At 40.2% G+C, this 16,770-nt stretch overlaps 1 protein-coding gene across 1 annotated transcript in view; it reads right to left on the bottom strand.

Moving 5' to 3' along the window:
* Window positions 1-1,092: 1,092 nt before the first annotated feature.
* Window positions 1,093-16,770, bottom strand: part of LOC112160177 (A disintegrin and metalloproteinase with thrombospondin motifs 5) — a 23,064-nt gene continuing 7,386 nt past the window's right edge. Inside the window, exons 2-8 of the mRNA XM_024294565.2 lie at window positions 11,362-11,494; window positions 10,860-11,027; window positions 8,507-8,790; window positions 7,447-7,630; window positions 6,431-6,606; window positions 6,176-6,351; window positions 1,093-5,821 (exon numbers count right to left, since the gene is read on the bottom strand). Coding sequence (XP_024150333.1) covers window positions 5,143-5,821; window positions 6,176-6,351; window positions 6,431-6,606; window positions 7,447-7,630; window positions 8,507-8,790; window positions 10,860-11,027; window positions 11,362-11,494 — 1,800 coding nt within the window. The 3' untranslated portion in view covers window positions 1,093-5,142. The remainder of the gene's footprint in view (window positions 5,822-6,175; window positions 6,352-6,430; window positions 6,607-7,446; window positions 7,631-8,506; window positions 8,791-10,859; window positions 11,028-11,361; window positions 11,495-16,770) is intronic.

A 16,770-nucleotide genomic window follows, 5' to 3' on the forward strand; every position in this document is an offset into this window, starting at 1 on the left:
TTTCAACTGGGTCACGCGGCGAGAAACAGGAACGCTTTTCTCCCGCCGAACGGGGGAGGTTCCCCACACAGGAAAGCATAATAGTAACGGGTGCCAGACATTGCAGCACAATGACATCAAGTTATTTCCAAGCCCTCCAGATATGTCGTTCACGCCATTCTGCCTAATTATCCACGAGAGTTGAGGTCATCTCTTTTGGAAAACTTTGAATTTGGAATCCAATAGATTTCCCTTCCTGCAGAAAGGCTTGTCTCTAGACATTCTTAACACATTTACGAAAATAAAGTACAATTATGCATAGATATTTTTAAATGGACCTAAATAAACTTTAATAAACAAATATGGGTTCCCATTTGTAAATCCGCCAGGTAAAATTTGATCATGAATGTTTTTGGTTGTTTAGCATGTTTTTGGAGAAAAAAAACAGCAGGTCTCATGTATAAAAAAACATTTTTTCACCTTTTAAATTAATGTATTTATAAATGTTACATTTACCAAGTAAATATTCAGTTAGCAAGCTAAAAAATTATCTTAAAATAAAAAAAAATAATCTAAATATTTATTTTTATGAAATTAAACATATAGTTTGCCAAAAAATATTTTGACCTGACCTATATATTTATTTTCCAAACTAAATAGTTGGGTAAAATCTAAATAGTTAGAAAACTTAAATATAGTTTGGATCTAAAAAATTAATCTAGAGCTAAATATTGAGTTTTGAACTAAATATTTATTTTCCAGACTAAATATTTAGATTCAAACAAAAGATTTAAATCCAGGATAAATATTTAGTTTTTGATTAAATATCAAAAATAATAAAACCAAAATATTCAGTTTTTAACTAAATATTTGTTTTTTAACTAAATATTTATTTACAAAACTAAAATAATTACTCTGGAAAATGTATATTTAGGTCAGATCTAAATATTTATTTTGCAAACTAATTGTTTAATTTCATGCAATAAAATATTTAGTTTGTAAACTAAATAATTTTTTTTTATTAAGCTTATAACTACATATTTAGCTTAAAACTTAGTATTTAGCTCCAAACTAAATACTTTGTTAAAAACCTTCAATGTTTAGTTTGGAAAATAAATATTTAGGTCAGATCTAAATGTTTAATTAGCAAACTAAATGTCTAATTTCCTAAAATATTATATTTAGTTTTTACGATAACAATATAATTTCAAAATGAATATTAAGCTTATATTAAATTAATATTTAGCTTGAAACTAAATCTTTAGTTTGTAAATGTAACATGTAGCTACATATATTCAAAAGGTGAAAATCTGCGTGTGAAAAATAAGACCTGTTTTTTTCCCCCGAAACATGCTAATGAACCAAAAATATTGATATTAATATTTTACTTTGTATATTTACAAACGGCACTACATAAACAAACATGACCTGATGCTTGATGTGCATTAGCCTGAGGTGAAACCGGTTGGTTCAACAAAAATGTTTTTCGTGACATAAAAAAAAAGGCTTTCGTTTAGAAATCCCTCAAAAATCAAAAATAGTTTATTTGTTCTGTTACTGAGCAATAATCAAAAGTTTTTGACCCAAAACGGTTGTTTTTGATCCTCTTTTTTGATACAAGTTAGCAGTCAGTGAGAAGCTAACGCGAGATGTTTTGAAGACCTTTAGCAGAACGTAGCGCTAGTGTTGAGTCTTCGGTTCATTTTTGTTTGTGCTGTTTCTTTAGTAGGACTGTAAAACTGCAACTTTACCTGAAGATAAAAAAGAAAAAAAAGTCTGCATAGTGAATTATTCTGAAACACAAAGTACAACTTCCTGTTGGTTTGATTCCACATAAAGTCACAAAAGTTTAGCTCATTTTCGTTTATGCTAGCATCACATCTGATGTCTGGGCCTTTGTCACTAAATGTATATTTTCATTTTGATCCTAATTTAACCAAAAATCCTCCACCATATTTGTCAACCTGAAAAAAAGCAAATAAAAACAACAAAACGACAAAAAATGACTGCATTAAAATCTGTTGCTGTTGCTGCCAGTTTCCAGGGCACACATTGTCATACAGAGACAGCTCACACCCACCCAGTCACACAAACACACAAACAAAACCCTTACAATGAGGATATAAGTGAGAAAGAAAACATTTCTAGAAACACACAGTCTGGAGTAAATGGTCTGATTTTAAAGTTTTGGAGACAGAAATGTGCATGTTTGCTCATTAGACCCCTCTTCACACATAGTACCAGGAAGCCATTGATTCGTTGTGATCAAATAAAACAAATTCTATTGGTTTTCATCAACCAATAAATGGAAAGCTGGGCTTGTTACCGAGTAAAACAAAGTTTCACAGAGTTAAATAAATACACTTTTTGTTTTTTCCATTTTTGTCTTGTTTATGGAGTTCAAAGTTGTTTGCAGGTTGGTTTATTTCAATGACTGTATATGAAAACTGAACCGAGTGAGTGTGACATCACCCATAGAAAAATAACTTTCTTCAGGCTCCAGTCAAATGAAGTCAATTATGAATGTTTGAACTACAAATTGTCTGTAAGCAGTGATTGGTCCAAGTCTGTCCACTCTGGCCAATCAGGGGTGAGCTTGTTGGAAGGCGTCACCCCAACCATCCCACTTGTAAGCTGGCTCAAGAGAATCTGTCAACCGTTTTGAACGTTGGACGTAAGACTACATACTTTTTTCAAGGGACGACTGGCCAGTTTATAACTTTAATAACTTGCGCTACAGAAAAAAAAAAAACCATGAAAAATTCTCGGTTAGAAAAAAATGTCTAAAAAATATATCTGAGCAAGAATGGTTATTCTGACTAATAAAATGACAGAGTAATAGTTGTTTACTTCTCAATAAAAGTCAATGGGATTTTGGGTTATTGGACCAGCATGGGCTTCCTGTTTGGGTCACTCAGTTCAGCTCACATATACAGTCAATTGTCTACGTTGAGGTTTTGAGCATTTGACTCACAGCAGAAGGTCTCACATTCATGCTCTAGCATGTTTAGCAATCACACCACTGAATGGTGTTATGGTCCAGCTCTATAGACCAGCCTCAGCCTATGTGCAGGATATAAGGCTGGCTTCAAATAAAAACAAGACTGATTGAAAATAAAGCAATCTTCAACTAGAAAATGCTAAATTGATTAATCAAAAACATAAATTGCTATTTTCTTCACTTTTAGTGCCAAACTTCAAACATTACTAAAGTAAACTATTTTTTTTATAACCAAATAAATTGTTTTTAAAACAAATATTGATTGGCTATTTTATTAAATTGATTCAATAAAGAAAATGATTTACACCAGCTTAAATGGGAATGGTGGCTAGTCTGGTGTGAAGAGAACCTAACAAGAAAAACCCAACACAAAATCCTCTGGAAATACTTTTTAGCACCATTTTCTGTTTTACACAACTTCCAAACCTGTTATTAATTCCTGGTTGGATGCGGTTCTGTCTGATAAACTAAAATATTATTGTCTCATGTGTGAAAAGGCCTCAAGACAAACGTTAACACCATGGAGACACGACTCAGGCTTCTGTCAAATTATTGAGTCATTCGTATATATTAAACAGCATCTTGGTTTAATTTTTGTTTTTTTCAAAACACTGGAACCACTTCTACTCTGCTCATGTGATCAAAATGACCAGAACCAGTTGTGTGTTTTCTGGAAGAACTTTCTTTCCGAGCTGTATTTCTACAGAACTGCATATTTCTGTTGACTAGATTCCAAAATGTGTGGATTTTCCACTTCAGTCTTGGCTGCATTTTTCACAAATGTGGAGAACATCCACATAGATGCTTTCCACTGTGGAAGATTTTGGAAGACAATCTTTTGAATGAACACATCAGCTAGACAAAGAGTCATAGTCTAGGACAAGGGTGTCAAACAAACGGCCCACGGACCGCTTCCGGCCAGCCAGATAGTTTAATCCAGCCCAGTCATGAAGAGAAAAAAATATGAGGATGTTCGGGAAAAAAATTAAGTTTTTAGCCCATTCCTGTGGCAAGTTACAATTCTTTAAAGAAATCGCCTGCAATATACAATTCTGCCACTAGAGGAAGCAAAGGAAAAGAAAAACCGGAATACATGAGATCAAGAAATAAACAGTATTTCTTTGCAAGGAGGTGCCACACCTGGGTAAAAAAAGAAAAAACTAAACAAAAAAAAACTCTACAGATAACAAGTTGACCATAGCTTATCTTGCTATTACATTACTGGTCCGGCCCACTTGAGATCAAATGGGTTGGATGTGGTCCCTGAACCAAAATGAGTTTGACACCCCTGGTCTAGGACATGGCCGTTCCTGATCCAAGGCTATTGTACACGAGCACATACACTCATCTTGTTGTCCTCATAATAGGAAGATTAGGAATTTGTGGTCTAAGCAAAGGTCACCATCATCAAATGGAATGGAATATAATGATGGAAGATTTATCTAGTAGTAGCAAAGAATATTGCAACAAAGATCAACAGTCTAGAGCAAGAGTGCCAGAATCTAGTCCTCAATGGTCCTTGATCCATTTCCAACTACCCCTACCTGTGCTGTTCCTTGAGTTGAGCAAGCAGGTATATCTGGAAACCAGCAGGACTCTAAAGAGCTGGAGTTTGGCACTCCTGATCTAGTGGGTCAGTGTTTCCTAAGATTCTTCTATCACATTTCACGGTAAACATGCAGGACTGAGCGATTCAAGGGCATCATGTGTAGGATACAGGCTCTGGAGCAAGGTAGCCATGCAAGTAATCAACATCAAGCATTTCCCGTTGATGGGGCTCTTGTCTCGGGCACAAAGAACAAACAAATGTGACTGTAGTGACGACATAGTCGTAGCCGTAAAAAGACACACATGCCATCATTGGGAACAATCCTCCAGGATTGAACTGGAGTAACGGTAAGTACTTTTATTTATTGTGGAAACTATATGCAACTTGGGTCCTTAGCTGTTCCAAGGCGGTACACCGTTTTGCTTGAGCTCTGCATAGGTCATTTCTCTGGGCTTAAGTCAAGTACATCCATGCCAGTCTTTCTTTAAATCTCCTTATCTTGGCTTTGTTCACCAACATTTACAATCCAGTTTAAGGTTCTTGTGTTTCAATTGGTTCATTGTCTTAAATCCACCACTTGTTCCAACAAGTCTTTTTGTCCAAAACTGCTACCTTAACATTTCTTTACCAAACAGTGCCTGAAGGCGGAGGGCCGGACACCTACGAGGCAGTTCTTAGATAGTTTTCCGTGTTGGTCCTTGCATTGAACTGTCCTGCTCTGCCATCCAGTGTCACATGTCCTGGAACATGCCATCCAAGATCCCGTCACCCACTGAGGCCCTGTGGTAGGAGGCGAGGGGCCAAGTGCTGCGATTGGCCCTTGGATCAGAGCAGGGAGAGTAAAGGAAGACAAAGTGGTGCTAGAGGTTGTGGAGGTGGTTCTTGTTGTGCTAGACGTTGTGGTGGTGCTCTGTGGCTGAGTCATCTTTGGGGCTAACAGTTGCTGTGGTGATGTCGTTCGTGGCATGAAGAAACTATAGCGCACATCCAATGACTTTTTTGCATCCGTAGCAAGAATCTGGACTACCAAAGGTTCTTTGAGAGCTCCAGGGCCCATGCTATGAAGCCACTCATCCCGCTGACTCCAGCCGCTGTAGTTGAGCAAGGAACCATTGAGAGGGACGATCGTCTCTGACGTAGAGATCATAAACTTGCCATTCAGGAGGTACTCTCCATTGGGCCGTCGAAAGGCCAGGTAGGCAGTGAATCGGGTTTGGTCCTTAGCCTTGTGTTGACGGACCTTGATGTGCGTGGAGCCAGCAGGGATCTTCACGATGTCCGTGTAGCCTTTGCTAGTTGGCAAAACAAAAGATAAAATCTAGATTTAATGCACAGTTTATCACAAAACAAAAAAAGTATGTGACAAAACTACTTCAATAAAAAGAAATGAGAAGGAGCCGCGTCTTTATTTGGACATTTGTGAGGCCTGTTCTTGAAAATTGCCTTGCTGCTTTCCTCTGCACTCTGAGCCAATCAGCAGAGGTCTGAAATGATCAATTAGTTCTGTTGGATGAGGACTGGATCTATGCCCCAATTAAGGGAGATCATTGAAAACAAACCCCATTATTTGGTTCCTTGCAGTGGAGAGATCCTCTTGTTTCTGAAATGTTTTGACTATCTTATCTAGACATTGACGTCAGTCTTACCTCTTTTTTGTGAAATTCCCAACGACCCGTATGCATCCCGTGCTGTCGCCTCCACATATCCCACACTTGTCGTACTGGAGCTTGGAGCCTATGATACCATCGCACCCTGTGCGCACACATTTGCCTTTCACGCACACTGAGCTGCTGTGGGGTCGACATTCTGTCCCATCCACCACCTGAAGACAAAAAGTGATGCAATTACTTTTAGTGTTTTCAATAAAGCCATGGCCTTTTCGTTTTGTGTGACTGGCTTACCCTGTGTGAAAACACCACATAGTACCCCGTTCCTTTGGCTCTACAGGTTAGCTTGCAGACATCTTTGGGGAGAACCCCTGCATACTTTGGCAGCCACTCCACGAAGGTTTTGACCCCTTTAGGATCTGTCTGGGGACCATTTCGGGCTTCACATTGCTCCTGGCGGAAAGTTTTATCTGCAAAAAATGTCCATGTTTACAGTGAGGCAAAAGTGTTTTAATTAGTAATGCTACAATCACAGATACAACTGCCACCAATCTTCAAGATTTCATGCCGCCCAATTTTTTTGATAATCGTTGGCGTGGTCGTAAATGTAGAAAGTGGCAGTGGGTTGGCGGTACTGTACCCTAGGGTACCCTAACTAGGGTACCCTAACCACAACCCAGTACCGGTACTGTTCCAGTACTGGTCCAGTGCTGGTCCATCACTGGTCCTGGGTTATGGTTAGAGTACCGGTACTGGGTTAGGGTAGCAGTACTGGAGGTGACTCGAGGACCAGTGCACATCTGGTTCCACATCCGGTACCGCATCTGGTACTGCATCCAGTACGGCATCCAGTACGGCATCCCAAGGGTTGTGGACCCTTGATTTTACAAAGAGCCAGCGCATCAAAAACTTGACTAGTTGGAGACACTCAAAACGTAAAAAAGTGATGCGGAAAGGGCCTTTAACAAACATCAATATGTGACGACTTGGGGATTGAGAATATGTTAGCTCATCAGACAATTTTGGGGAACCTTGGAGACCCTCCTATGAGTCAATTATTGCACTGCTGCCTCCCTGCCACTGGCTTGTAACTGGACTGGGCCCGGGCGGTCACTGACCAATGTCGAAAAATCGTCCGATTGCCATAAAATTGTCAATTTGTGTAAAACCTCCCATGTACGAATGCGACTGCTGCCTCCTGATTACAAACGCCGCTGCGTAACCACCTGCTGATTTTACTGAAAAACTTGCATTTGCGGTGGCATTTTAGGACATGTGACCGTAGTCTTCCTTTTCCATCCCCTACTTACTTGATGGTGGGCACGGAGTGACGTTGCAGGACCTGTAGATGGCTCTCTTTCCAGTGCAGTAGCGGCCGTTGTTCCTTGGTGGTGGGTTGTTGCATAAACGCTGCGCAAACTGCACCCCACCTCCACAGGTTCTGGTGCACGAACCCCACGAACCCCAAGAACTCCAGCTGCCGTGGTTGGACGTCTGGCAGGGAGTTGGGCAGCAGTGAAGGAGTGACATATATAGAAAATAAATGGAGAGGGGGAAGAGAGAGAATCAGTAATGCTTATCAGACTTGTTGGAAGTTGAAGTGACAACGTGTCGCAGGAAAAGGCGTTCGGAGAGAACGCCAAAAAACGTGGCAGTGTGGAAAGAGGAAGGCCGTTGTCATCATGTGATAATAACTAACGTCTGTTTATAGCAGCAGGCAGAAAGCTCACATGGTCCCCTTGAGGAACAGCCTGAATAAAATTCCTCATTTTTGTGTTTTTTCCAGTCTTTGGTACCATGACTCATCACTTTTTGACGGTTTCAGGGGAAAAAGTATATTTACTGATCTTCATATTCCCCACTCTCTCTTTGGAAACGACTTCTTTATTCACTTCCACAACTGAGTCTTTATTATCCCGTTAATTTTTCCTTTCCATTGTAAAAGCGATTAACTCTGCACTCGTTTTACATTCAATCATGGAGTTTCTGAAGTCTAATATGGAGCGGTAAACTGCACAGCAATAAAAACGAAGCCAGCAGAAGTTTGGGTCCAATCCAGCGAGGACAATTTTTCCTCTCCTGATACACAAACAGCACAGAGAGGCTGCCAAGAACAGATTTGAATCTTTAGCTGCTTCAAGTCACATTGATTTTAAATCAAAAGGGAATGAGGCAACAAAACGGCCGACCAGCAGTGACATAAATAGAAGAGACCACACAATGAGGCCACCTAAGGAGTATGCCAATTCTTTTCATAAGACTCCTGTGCATCTGAGTGAACACTAGAAACGAGAGCTACAGGAGAAATCTGTTTTCTATTTCGGTCCCCTCATAAATCTATCATGTCCTCAGATTATCTAAGGCTCTCACCGAGTAGTGCTTCTTGCGGGTCTTGTCCACGCACTTCCCCTGCAGGCAGATCCGTCCCTTCCCGCAGGGGGTTCCCTCAACCGCCGGCAGCTTCTTGGTCAGACACACCATCTGTCCCTGGCGAATCACTGAGCACCACAGTCGGGAGCAGACGTCCATGCCGTGGCAGACGGTGTACTCTGGGCCAAAGGCCAGGCGGCACTGGCGGACGGCGTCGTAGCTTTGACCCGGGAGCTCCTCCGGGCCGAGAAGGGACTGACGTGGGGAGTCCAGGAGACACTCAGCTGTTGTGTACGGGAGAGAACAAAGACTGTTAAGCCTCAGACAGACATTTGGACTACTCCCTCTAGTATCAACATTGCTCCTTATAGCTTTAGTTGGCGTCTTGCAAGGCAGCAAAGTGTGTGAGTACTACTGACAATCTTTTGGGGTCAGTGTTCAATGCTGTTCAATCTATATTTTGGATCTCCAATAACCACCAATTTTGTCGGACAAACTACGTCTTAAAAACAATCAGACTGATTCTCTAAAACGATTTCTAGATCAGTTGGTTGTATGCAAAACTGGCGCATGGTAAACTGGGGTTCGTCTCCCAGGGGGGGCAATGAGTGTGGGTCCCTTTGCAAGAACTAGAGGTTCCCGAGTCAGGGTTTCCCAGTGCCAGTTCCCAGCCCGGATGTAAAACAGGGTTGTGTCAGGGAGGATATCAGGTGTAAAACTCTGATAAAACCGAGTGGTGACCCTGATGGGGACAACAAAAAAGTGCTGCTGCTATGCGTCCACGTTGCTGCACAATTGATATAGCCCTTCCACTCTCCTAGGCTTGTTTACATTAAAAGTGGGGTCATCTGGACCCCACATGACAGTGCGTTGAACTTTTTTTCAATGATTCTCGACCTTTACTGGTGTCCAATGACAGAGATGAAGTCTTTTCCACCTTGTCTACCTTTGATATGGAAGGGCTAACACCTCAATGTAAGGGTGGGGTCATCTGGACTCCATAAGAGAGCTCGAGAAGCGTGCTTATGGGCTGCCAGCAGATAAGAAATTGGACAAGAACAAATCAAAGTTACTTAGCAAACTTAGCAAACTGGATTAAAGAAAAACCTCCCACATGTGTCCTTTAGAGGTTTTAAGGACACATAATCAACAGTTGTAGTCAATTTTGCCTTAAACGTCTCCTCACGTCTTGTCCCGTAAAGGTTCAATCCAGTCGACTGAAGAATGAAAGCCTTCGGGACAACTGACAGTTTTTCTGTTTAAGATAGTTCGAGTTCCCAAAAGAACACTGTTTTTACCTGTTTCACATAAAGAACTAAAAAGAAAGGCAAAACAACATAACCTTTCACTCCCTAAGTGTTGGAGCAGCAGCAGAATGTGTCAATCAAAAAAAAAAATGTTTGCAGGCAAATTTGGCTGAAAGCCTTGAAACTGTCATGCAATCTGTCAAAGGCGGAGCTTCAGAGTTGTCATGAACAAAGCTACACTATGAAGCTTAACCCAAGGAAGTCGACAACATTAAAAAAATTGACAGGAAATTTAAATCCGTTTGGAATTAATCCACAAAAAAATCTTTTTTTAAGAGATATAAATAGTATTAATTAAGATACGTTGGTTGATTTGGTATGTTTTTGCTCAAGTCAAAAATATTAACCTTATTTAGCCACTTTTGATTCACACATGGTGTAACTGTATTATAAATAATTCATTATCAACAAAGTGTCATTCTTAAAATACAGTAGGAAGTCATTTAAAAAATAGATGAGCTATTCTCACCATAAAGATTTGAAAGCTAGCTAATATTCGTCCCGCCAAAAATGTTTTTGAGTTTTATGGGGGCAGCCATTTTGAAATGAGCTGGAAAAGCAGTTCTGCTGCCCCTAGTGGAATGATGAGGAACTACAGGGCAGACATTTTTGACCAAATTATATACAGTGTGTTTTTAACCTTTTAACACATGAGGCGTCGCCAGTGACGCTTAGATATAAAAGCTTTAACATACTGTAACTTTTTGATCGTTAACACGATCAACATAATTCCAGTAGTTTCTATAGGTAACAAGTAACTTTCAATATTTTACTTTACAGAAAAACTAATTTTGTCAAGATAACATCGGGACATTAATAACAATAAAATAAAATGATCTGGAGGGTTGGATAGGATTACCCCGAGGGCCGGATCCGGCTCCCAGCCCTTGACTTTGACACGTGTGCTAATGAGATAGGGGTCTCAGAAATGCATGTATCAAATACGATACAAAGGGTCTCTAAATACAAACATGAATCCTAAAAGCTGCACTTTTTAAAGAAATGAAAGACTTCTTTTTAAAGCAAAGATTAGCTCGTTTTCTCACCGTTCCCGTCATCAAAGAAGTCGGTGATGGTGGACGAGGTGCAGCGACTCCAGGGCTTGGATGCGTCAATGGAGGTGAGAATGGAGGACATGAGCCGCTTGTCGCTGTTGACCCCAAAGCGCTCCTCACAGAACTTGGAGTCGTCGTGGGACAAGCCCAGCAGGTGACCTGGTGGGCAAACAGAGAGAGGAAAGGTGGGTTTATATTTAAAAGCTGCTGGAAAACTGATGTGTCATTCTTTTCTTTTAAACAAATAATGGAAATTCTCCTTTTGTTTTGCTTTGGAACGATGGTGAAAAGGCATGAAAACTCTCCCTAATCACTTGGCAGAACTCCCAGAAATGACAGGATTTGCCTCCAAAAGAATGAGAGAAGAAAACATACCAAGCTCTCAGATTACGAGGTGGACGAGGTGATATTAATCCACAAATAAGACGTGTGTCGACAGATGTGCGTGCCTTGGCATGATTGCGCGGCTGTATCTGGGTGCAGTCATGCCTACCGATTTCGTGAGCCACCGTGAAAGCCGCGTGAAGGCCGTCGTCCTCGATGACGGCACAGCTTCTTTCTGGGGAGCAGATGGTGCCGACGTCCGCCATGCCCAAAGTATCGCAGGAGTGATGGCCACAGAGATCCTGAGGGAAAGAGGTCTAAATCATCATGGTGTTTGGCACTTTTCAAATACTCGTGTTCACACTGGAAAATCCGTACCGTACTCGAGTACGTTTGATATAAAAGTGCTCTAATGGTTCCTTTAGATCAGGGGTGGCAAACTCAACCACACAGAGGGACAAAATCCAAAACACACCTTAGGTCTCGGGCCGAACAGGATAAACATTTATTGAACACCCTAAAACTACATTTTTACATTTTCAAAAACACAACTTTTTAGCATTACTATGGATAAAACAGACTTATTATTCCAGAATAAATCATCTTAAATCTTAAATAACGTTCAATATTTTACTCTCCATAAAAAAATATTTCATTAAAATAATAGTTGTGGGCAAAAATCTGAGCAAAAATTAAAAAAGTGTGAAAAATGCCAATTATTTCTTGTTGGACTTTTAATTTACTTTTTACCAATTTAAACTGATTCTGGATTAAAAATTCCAAAGTAGTCTCCTGACTCAAAGTTGTGAGCAAAACTTTCAGCCAAAAAACCCCAAAAGTGTGAAAAATTCCAATTTGTTAAAAATTCTTTCTGTTTGGACTTTTAATTTACTTTTTACCAAGTTATACTGATTCTTCATCAAAAATGACAAAGTTAGAAATAAGTGCAAGATAACATCCGTTCATTATAATAATAAAATAAAATGATCCAGAGGGCCGGATATAATTACCCTGTCAATTCTGACAGGAAGTTACACCAAGATACATGAGAAAATCTGTTTTTTTTTATATATAACAAATTTTTCACAATAAAACACCGCAACTGACAAATGCAATCATGTTTTTGTATCTTAACAGACTGTGGACTAGGGCCACCACGACTAGTCGACTAATCGACGACTTATCGACTATTAAAATAGTCGACGACTAATTTAATAGTTGATTAGTCGTTACTTTATATTCTATGGAGTCAGAGTTTAGTAAATTTGAAAGTTATAATGGCATTATGCTAGCTTTTTGGACTATTTATTAAGGTTTATTAAGGTTTATTAAGGTTTTTTAGGCTATTTTGAAGCTTAGCTAATATTTCAGCTACATGCTAGCTATTTTGGGTAACTTAGGATGTTTTCAGATTTTTAGGCTAATTTGGAGGTTAGCTAATATTTCAGCTGCATGCAAGCTGTTTTGGCTAACTTAGGCTTTTTTCAGTTTTTAGTTTAATTTTGCATTTAACTAATATTTTAGCTGGCTATCAGTTTCAGCGTTTTCAGCAATTAGCTTCAGCGTTTTTAGCTATCAACATCAGTTTTTTTTAGCTACCAGCTTCAGCGTTTTTAGCTATCAACTTCAGCGTTTTTAGCTATCAACTTCAGTGTTTTTAGCTATCAACTTCAGCGTTTTTAGCTATCAACTTCAGCGTTTTTAGCTATCAACTTCAGTGTTTTTAGCCATCAGCTTCAGTGTTTTTAGCTATCAACTTCAGCGTTTTTAGCTATCAACTTCAGTGTTTTCAGCTATCAACTTCAGTGTTTTCAGCCATCAGCTTCAGTGTTTTCAGCTATCAACTTCAGTGTTTTCAGCTATCAACTTCAGTGTTTTTAGCTATCAAATTCAGCATCTTCAGCTATCAGCACGAGCATCTTCAGTGGCCAAATTCAGCTTACAGCATTCACACTAGCATTATCACAGGTAATGCTATAGATCTAAATTTTAGTTAGTTTAAAGCTGATGATGGTTAAGATGTGTTTTTTACATCCAGTTTGCACATGACCCGATTAGTCGACTTATTGGAAAGAATAATCAGTGATTAATCAACTATTAAAATAATCATTTGTGGCAGCACTACTGTAGACACACATACACAGATAGACGTAGTGGGTAGGTGTAAAAAATCCACTTTTTTTCCGACTAGTCAAAACAACATTAAAACATTGTGTTTGTGTCTTCATTGGTGGAGGATAAACCAACAAAAAGAGTGTATAACACCGTTGTTATGGGGCAAATAAAGCTGTGGTGGCATCCTCACTCAGGTCTAGATCCCTATGAGCAATGCGGACATTGACCAGGTATGGTCAATCTAGGCTATTTACTAAGAAATCCGTACTGTATTTGAGTAGATTTGACCCAAAATATGGTTTATTTGAGTGCTGTAATGCCTTCCTGCAACCCTTGTGCTATCTTGTTTTACATTAAAATTGGGGTCATCTGGACCCCATAAGGTAGCACAAGGGATAGACAGTGTGAACACCGGCCAGGGTAGCCCAGACTAGGCGTGGCGTGTTCTGGCACGGATTGGCTTGTGGGAGTGGACTCAAAAGTGAAATGATTGATTGGAATAAAATGTTCCTCTCGTTCCAGGAGACGAGCTTTGTCCAGCTATTTTTAGAGGGTACGGACATCAACTGCACAGACGATTGACCTAGTTCTACCGCCTAGTGACACAATTTAGCTCTCACCTTTTAATTATTATTGTTTTTATGAAGTGGCAACATGGAAAAGAGCTTCCCCACCCAGCACCACCACTTAGTCTAAGTACATTGCATTGATTCTGGCTCATATTTCCCACACACGTCCATGTAGATGAGGCCTGGGGCCGAGCAGAAATCAACCCTCCAATCACGCCACCACATCAGAGCACATGCTCGTACGTGCATCCCAGAAGCCACATTGAAACCCGCGAAAGCTGGTCTAGAGATGGACATCCATGCGTAAACACGCATGAATCGCCATGCTGAGCGGCGCTGACAGGCCTGCCGGGCCGTGTGAGAGGCTCTGTGGGCAGGGTGTTTACCCGTTTTTGGCCCATCGCTTCAGAACAACCTGCCTTGTGTTGAGAAGCCGCACACATGACTGACTGGGTGGGACTACTTCACAGACACGTTAAATAGATATGAAACACTAGCTAAGAATACATAAAGGGTTTGATTTTGCTGGATACTCGGCTTGCAATCTGACTCGCTGCAAGGAGAGCCCAACAGAACTGAAGTTCTGGGTTTGTCTGAGCGTGGACCATCATGAAGTATGTAGAGATCAGATCTCTTTTTTCACTTTTTCTCCATTTATTTTGCTTCCTCCCATCCAGACGTCTTTCCCTGGAGTGGCACAGCGAAACAGGAAACACTGGTCAAAGACGTGCGAACATAACCTGAAATAACCCCCAAACACACCTATTTATTTCTACTTCCAGCCAAGCCTCCGCCAAGAGAAGGCAAGAAAACAAAAATAAGTTGAAGGAATGGAGACACCAGGGAGATGGAATAAAGCCGGAAACGAAGGAGAGGACCCGGGAGAACAAGGGGTTACGGAAATATTGGCAGAGACAACACGGGAGCAGGTGGCAGGCCGGCCGCAGAGGTCAGCGGACGATCAAAGCCCCGCTTATGTGTGCGGTACGAGACCACTCCAAACCCAAACCCAACGTCTGTGTTAAGCAAACAGAGGGCCAGACGCACACACGGGAAACCCTTTTGGGGGAGGGGGGGTCACTTACTCCACGAAATACAACCCAAGACCATTCAAACAAAAGTCCACAAAAACGGACCGAACAGACGGACTAACCACCAGAAACAAACGTGTTTGAAAGAAAACATCCAGAACATTTACTAAATAACTGGGACTCTGGATTTAACTGTTATGTATTTAGTTTTATATTACCAAATAATGGAAGAACTTATCTTGAAAACATGTGCAAAGAAAGTTGAGCTGACAGTTACAACAAAGAAATTAAGGTTTAGACTAAAGTGTAGAGAAGCGGTCGGTGGAAGTATGTACTATAGTCATTCGTTTACCAACAAACAAAAGAACATTTTGGTACAGTAGGTACTTCAGAGTTGTAAACTGTACTACTACTTCATTCTTCACCAGAGGTTCAAGTATAGCTACCATCTATCCCTCCGTCTGTCCATTAATCCATCCATCTTTCTTTCTTTCATTCTATCCATCCATCCAATCTTTTTTTCCTTACATCCATCCCTCCCTCCATCCATCCATCTTTTCTTCCATCCATCTTTCTTTCATTCCTTCTATTCATCCATCCACCTTTCTTGCTTTCCTTCCATCCATCCATCCATCCATCCATCCAATCCTGCTTCCTGCTTATTTCCTTTTGAGGGTTGCTGGAGCCTATCCCAGTCACTGTTAGGTGAAGGTAGGGTACACCCTTGACCTCTTTGTCACTAATTAACCTGTGATGCATATTTTCAGACTGTGGGAAGAAGCCTCAGCGCCCCGAGAAAATTCAAGTGGATGAGTAGAACATGCGAATTCAAAGAACATAAAGGTCCCAGTTTGCATTTAGACCCCCCCATCACTGTGCAGCCCATAAACACGACTGCTATCATTTAGATCGAGCAGCAAAGGGAAAATATTGAAATAGATACTGAAGTGGTTTTATGCTCCTAAACAAAACGCGCAAATATATGAATTAAAAACACGCAAATGTGCTGTTATTTTGTGACTGTTAGCATTAACAGAGTAAAAAGTTTTGCACTGGGTTGCAAGTGTTTATTGTTCGAACCAAAGGTGGCGGGGTATTCTAAATTTAAAGCCCTTTAACGTCATTGAAAACACAGAAAACAAGTGTACACATTCTCTTTCCAGAGTCCTCACATATTGACTAACAGTTAAGGACCCCTCCCCCACTCTGCGGTTTTTGACGCGCTGGCTGTTGCACATAAATCCAGGGTCCAGGCCTTTTGTCGGGTCCAGCCTGGACCGGTTATCATACATTTTTTAACGCATTTATTTAAGATTATGTGACATCACTTCCTGTCTAACCAAGCAACAAACATGAAAGCATAGGTTCTGTTTCCCCTATACCACATGTGTCAAAGTCAAGGCCCGGGGGCCGGATCCGGCCCTCCAGATCATTTTATTTTATAGTTATTAATGTCCTGATGTTAACTTGCGCTTATTTCTAACTTGTATGATTTTGACAAAATATATTTTTATTGAGAGTAAAATATAGAAAGTTATTTAAGGTTTAAGTTGATTTATTCTGGAATAATATTCCTGCCTTTTTATCATTCCTACTTATGTTGAAAAGTTACAGTTTTAAAGTTTTGAAAATTGGCATTCTCTTTTTTGACTATTTTGGCATTGCTGCTTTTTTGGAGTTAAGCTAATATTTTAGCTACAGGCTAGCTATTTTGGCTAATTTAAGCCTTTTTTTCCTGTTTTTTTAGTCCATTCTGGAGTTTATCTAATATTTCATTTTCATGACAGCTGTTTTAATTCTAATATAGCTGTTTTTAATTAAGGGGTTTTTATTCTCTTTTTAAATTATTTTAGCTACATGCTA

Source organism: Oryzias melastigma, linkage group LG2 (genome assembly GCF_002922805.2).
Source record: "Oryzias melastigma strain HK-1 linkage group LG2, ASM292280v2, whole genome shotgun sequence".
NCBI classification, from domain to species: Eukaryota; Metazoa; Chordata; class Actinopteri; order Beloniformes; family Adrianichthyidae; genus Oryzias; species Oryzias melastigma.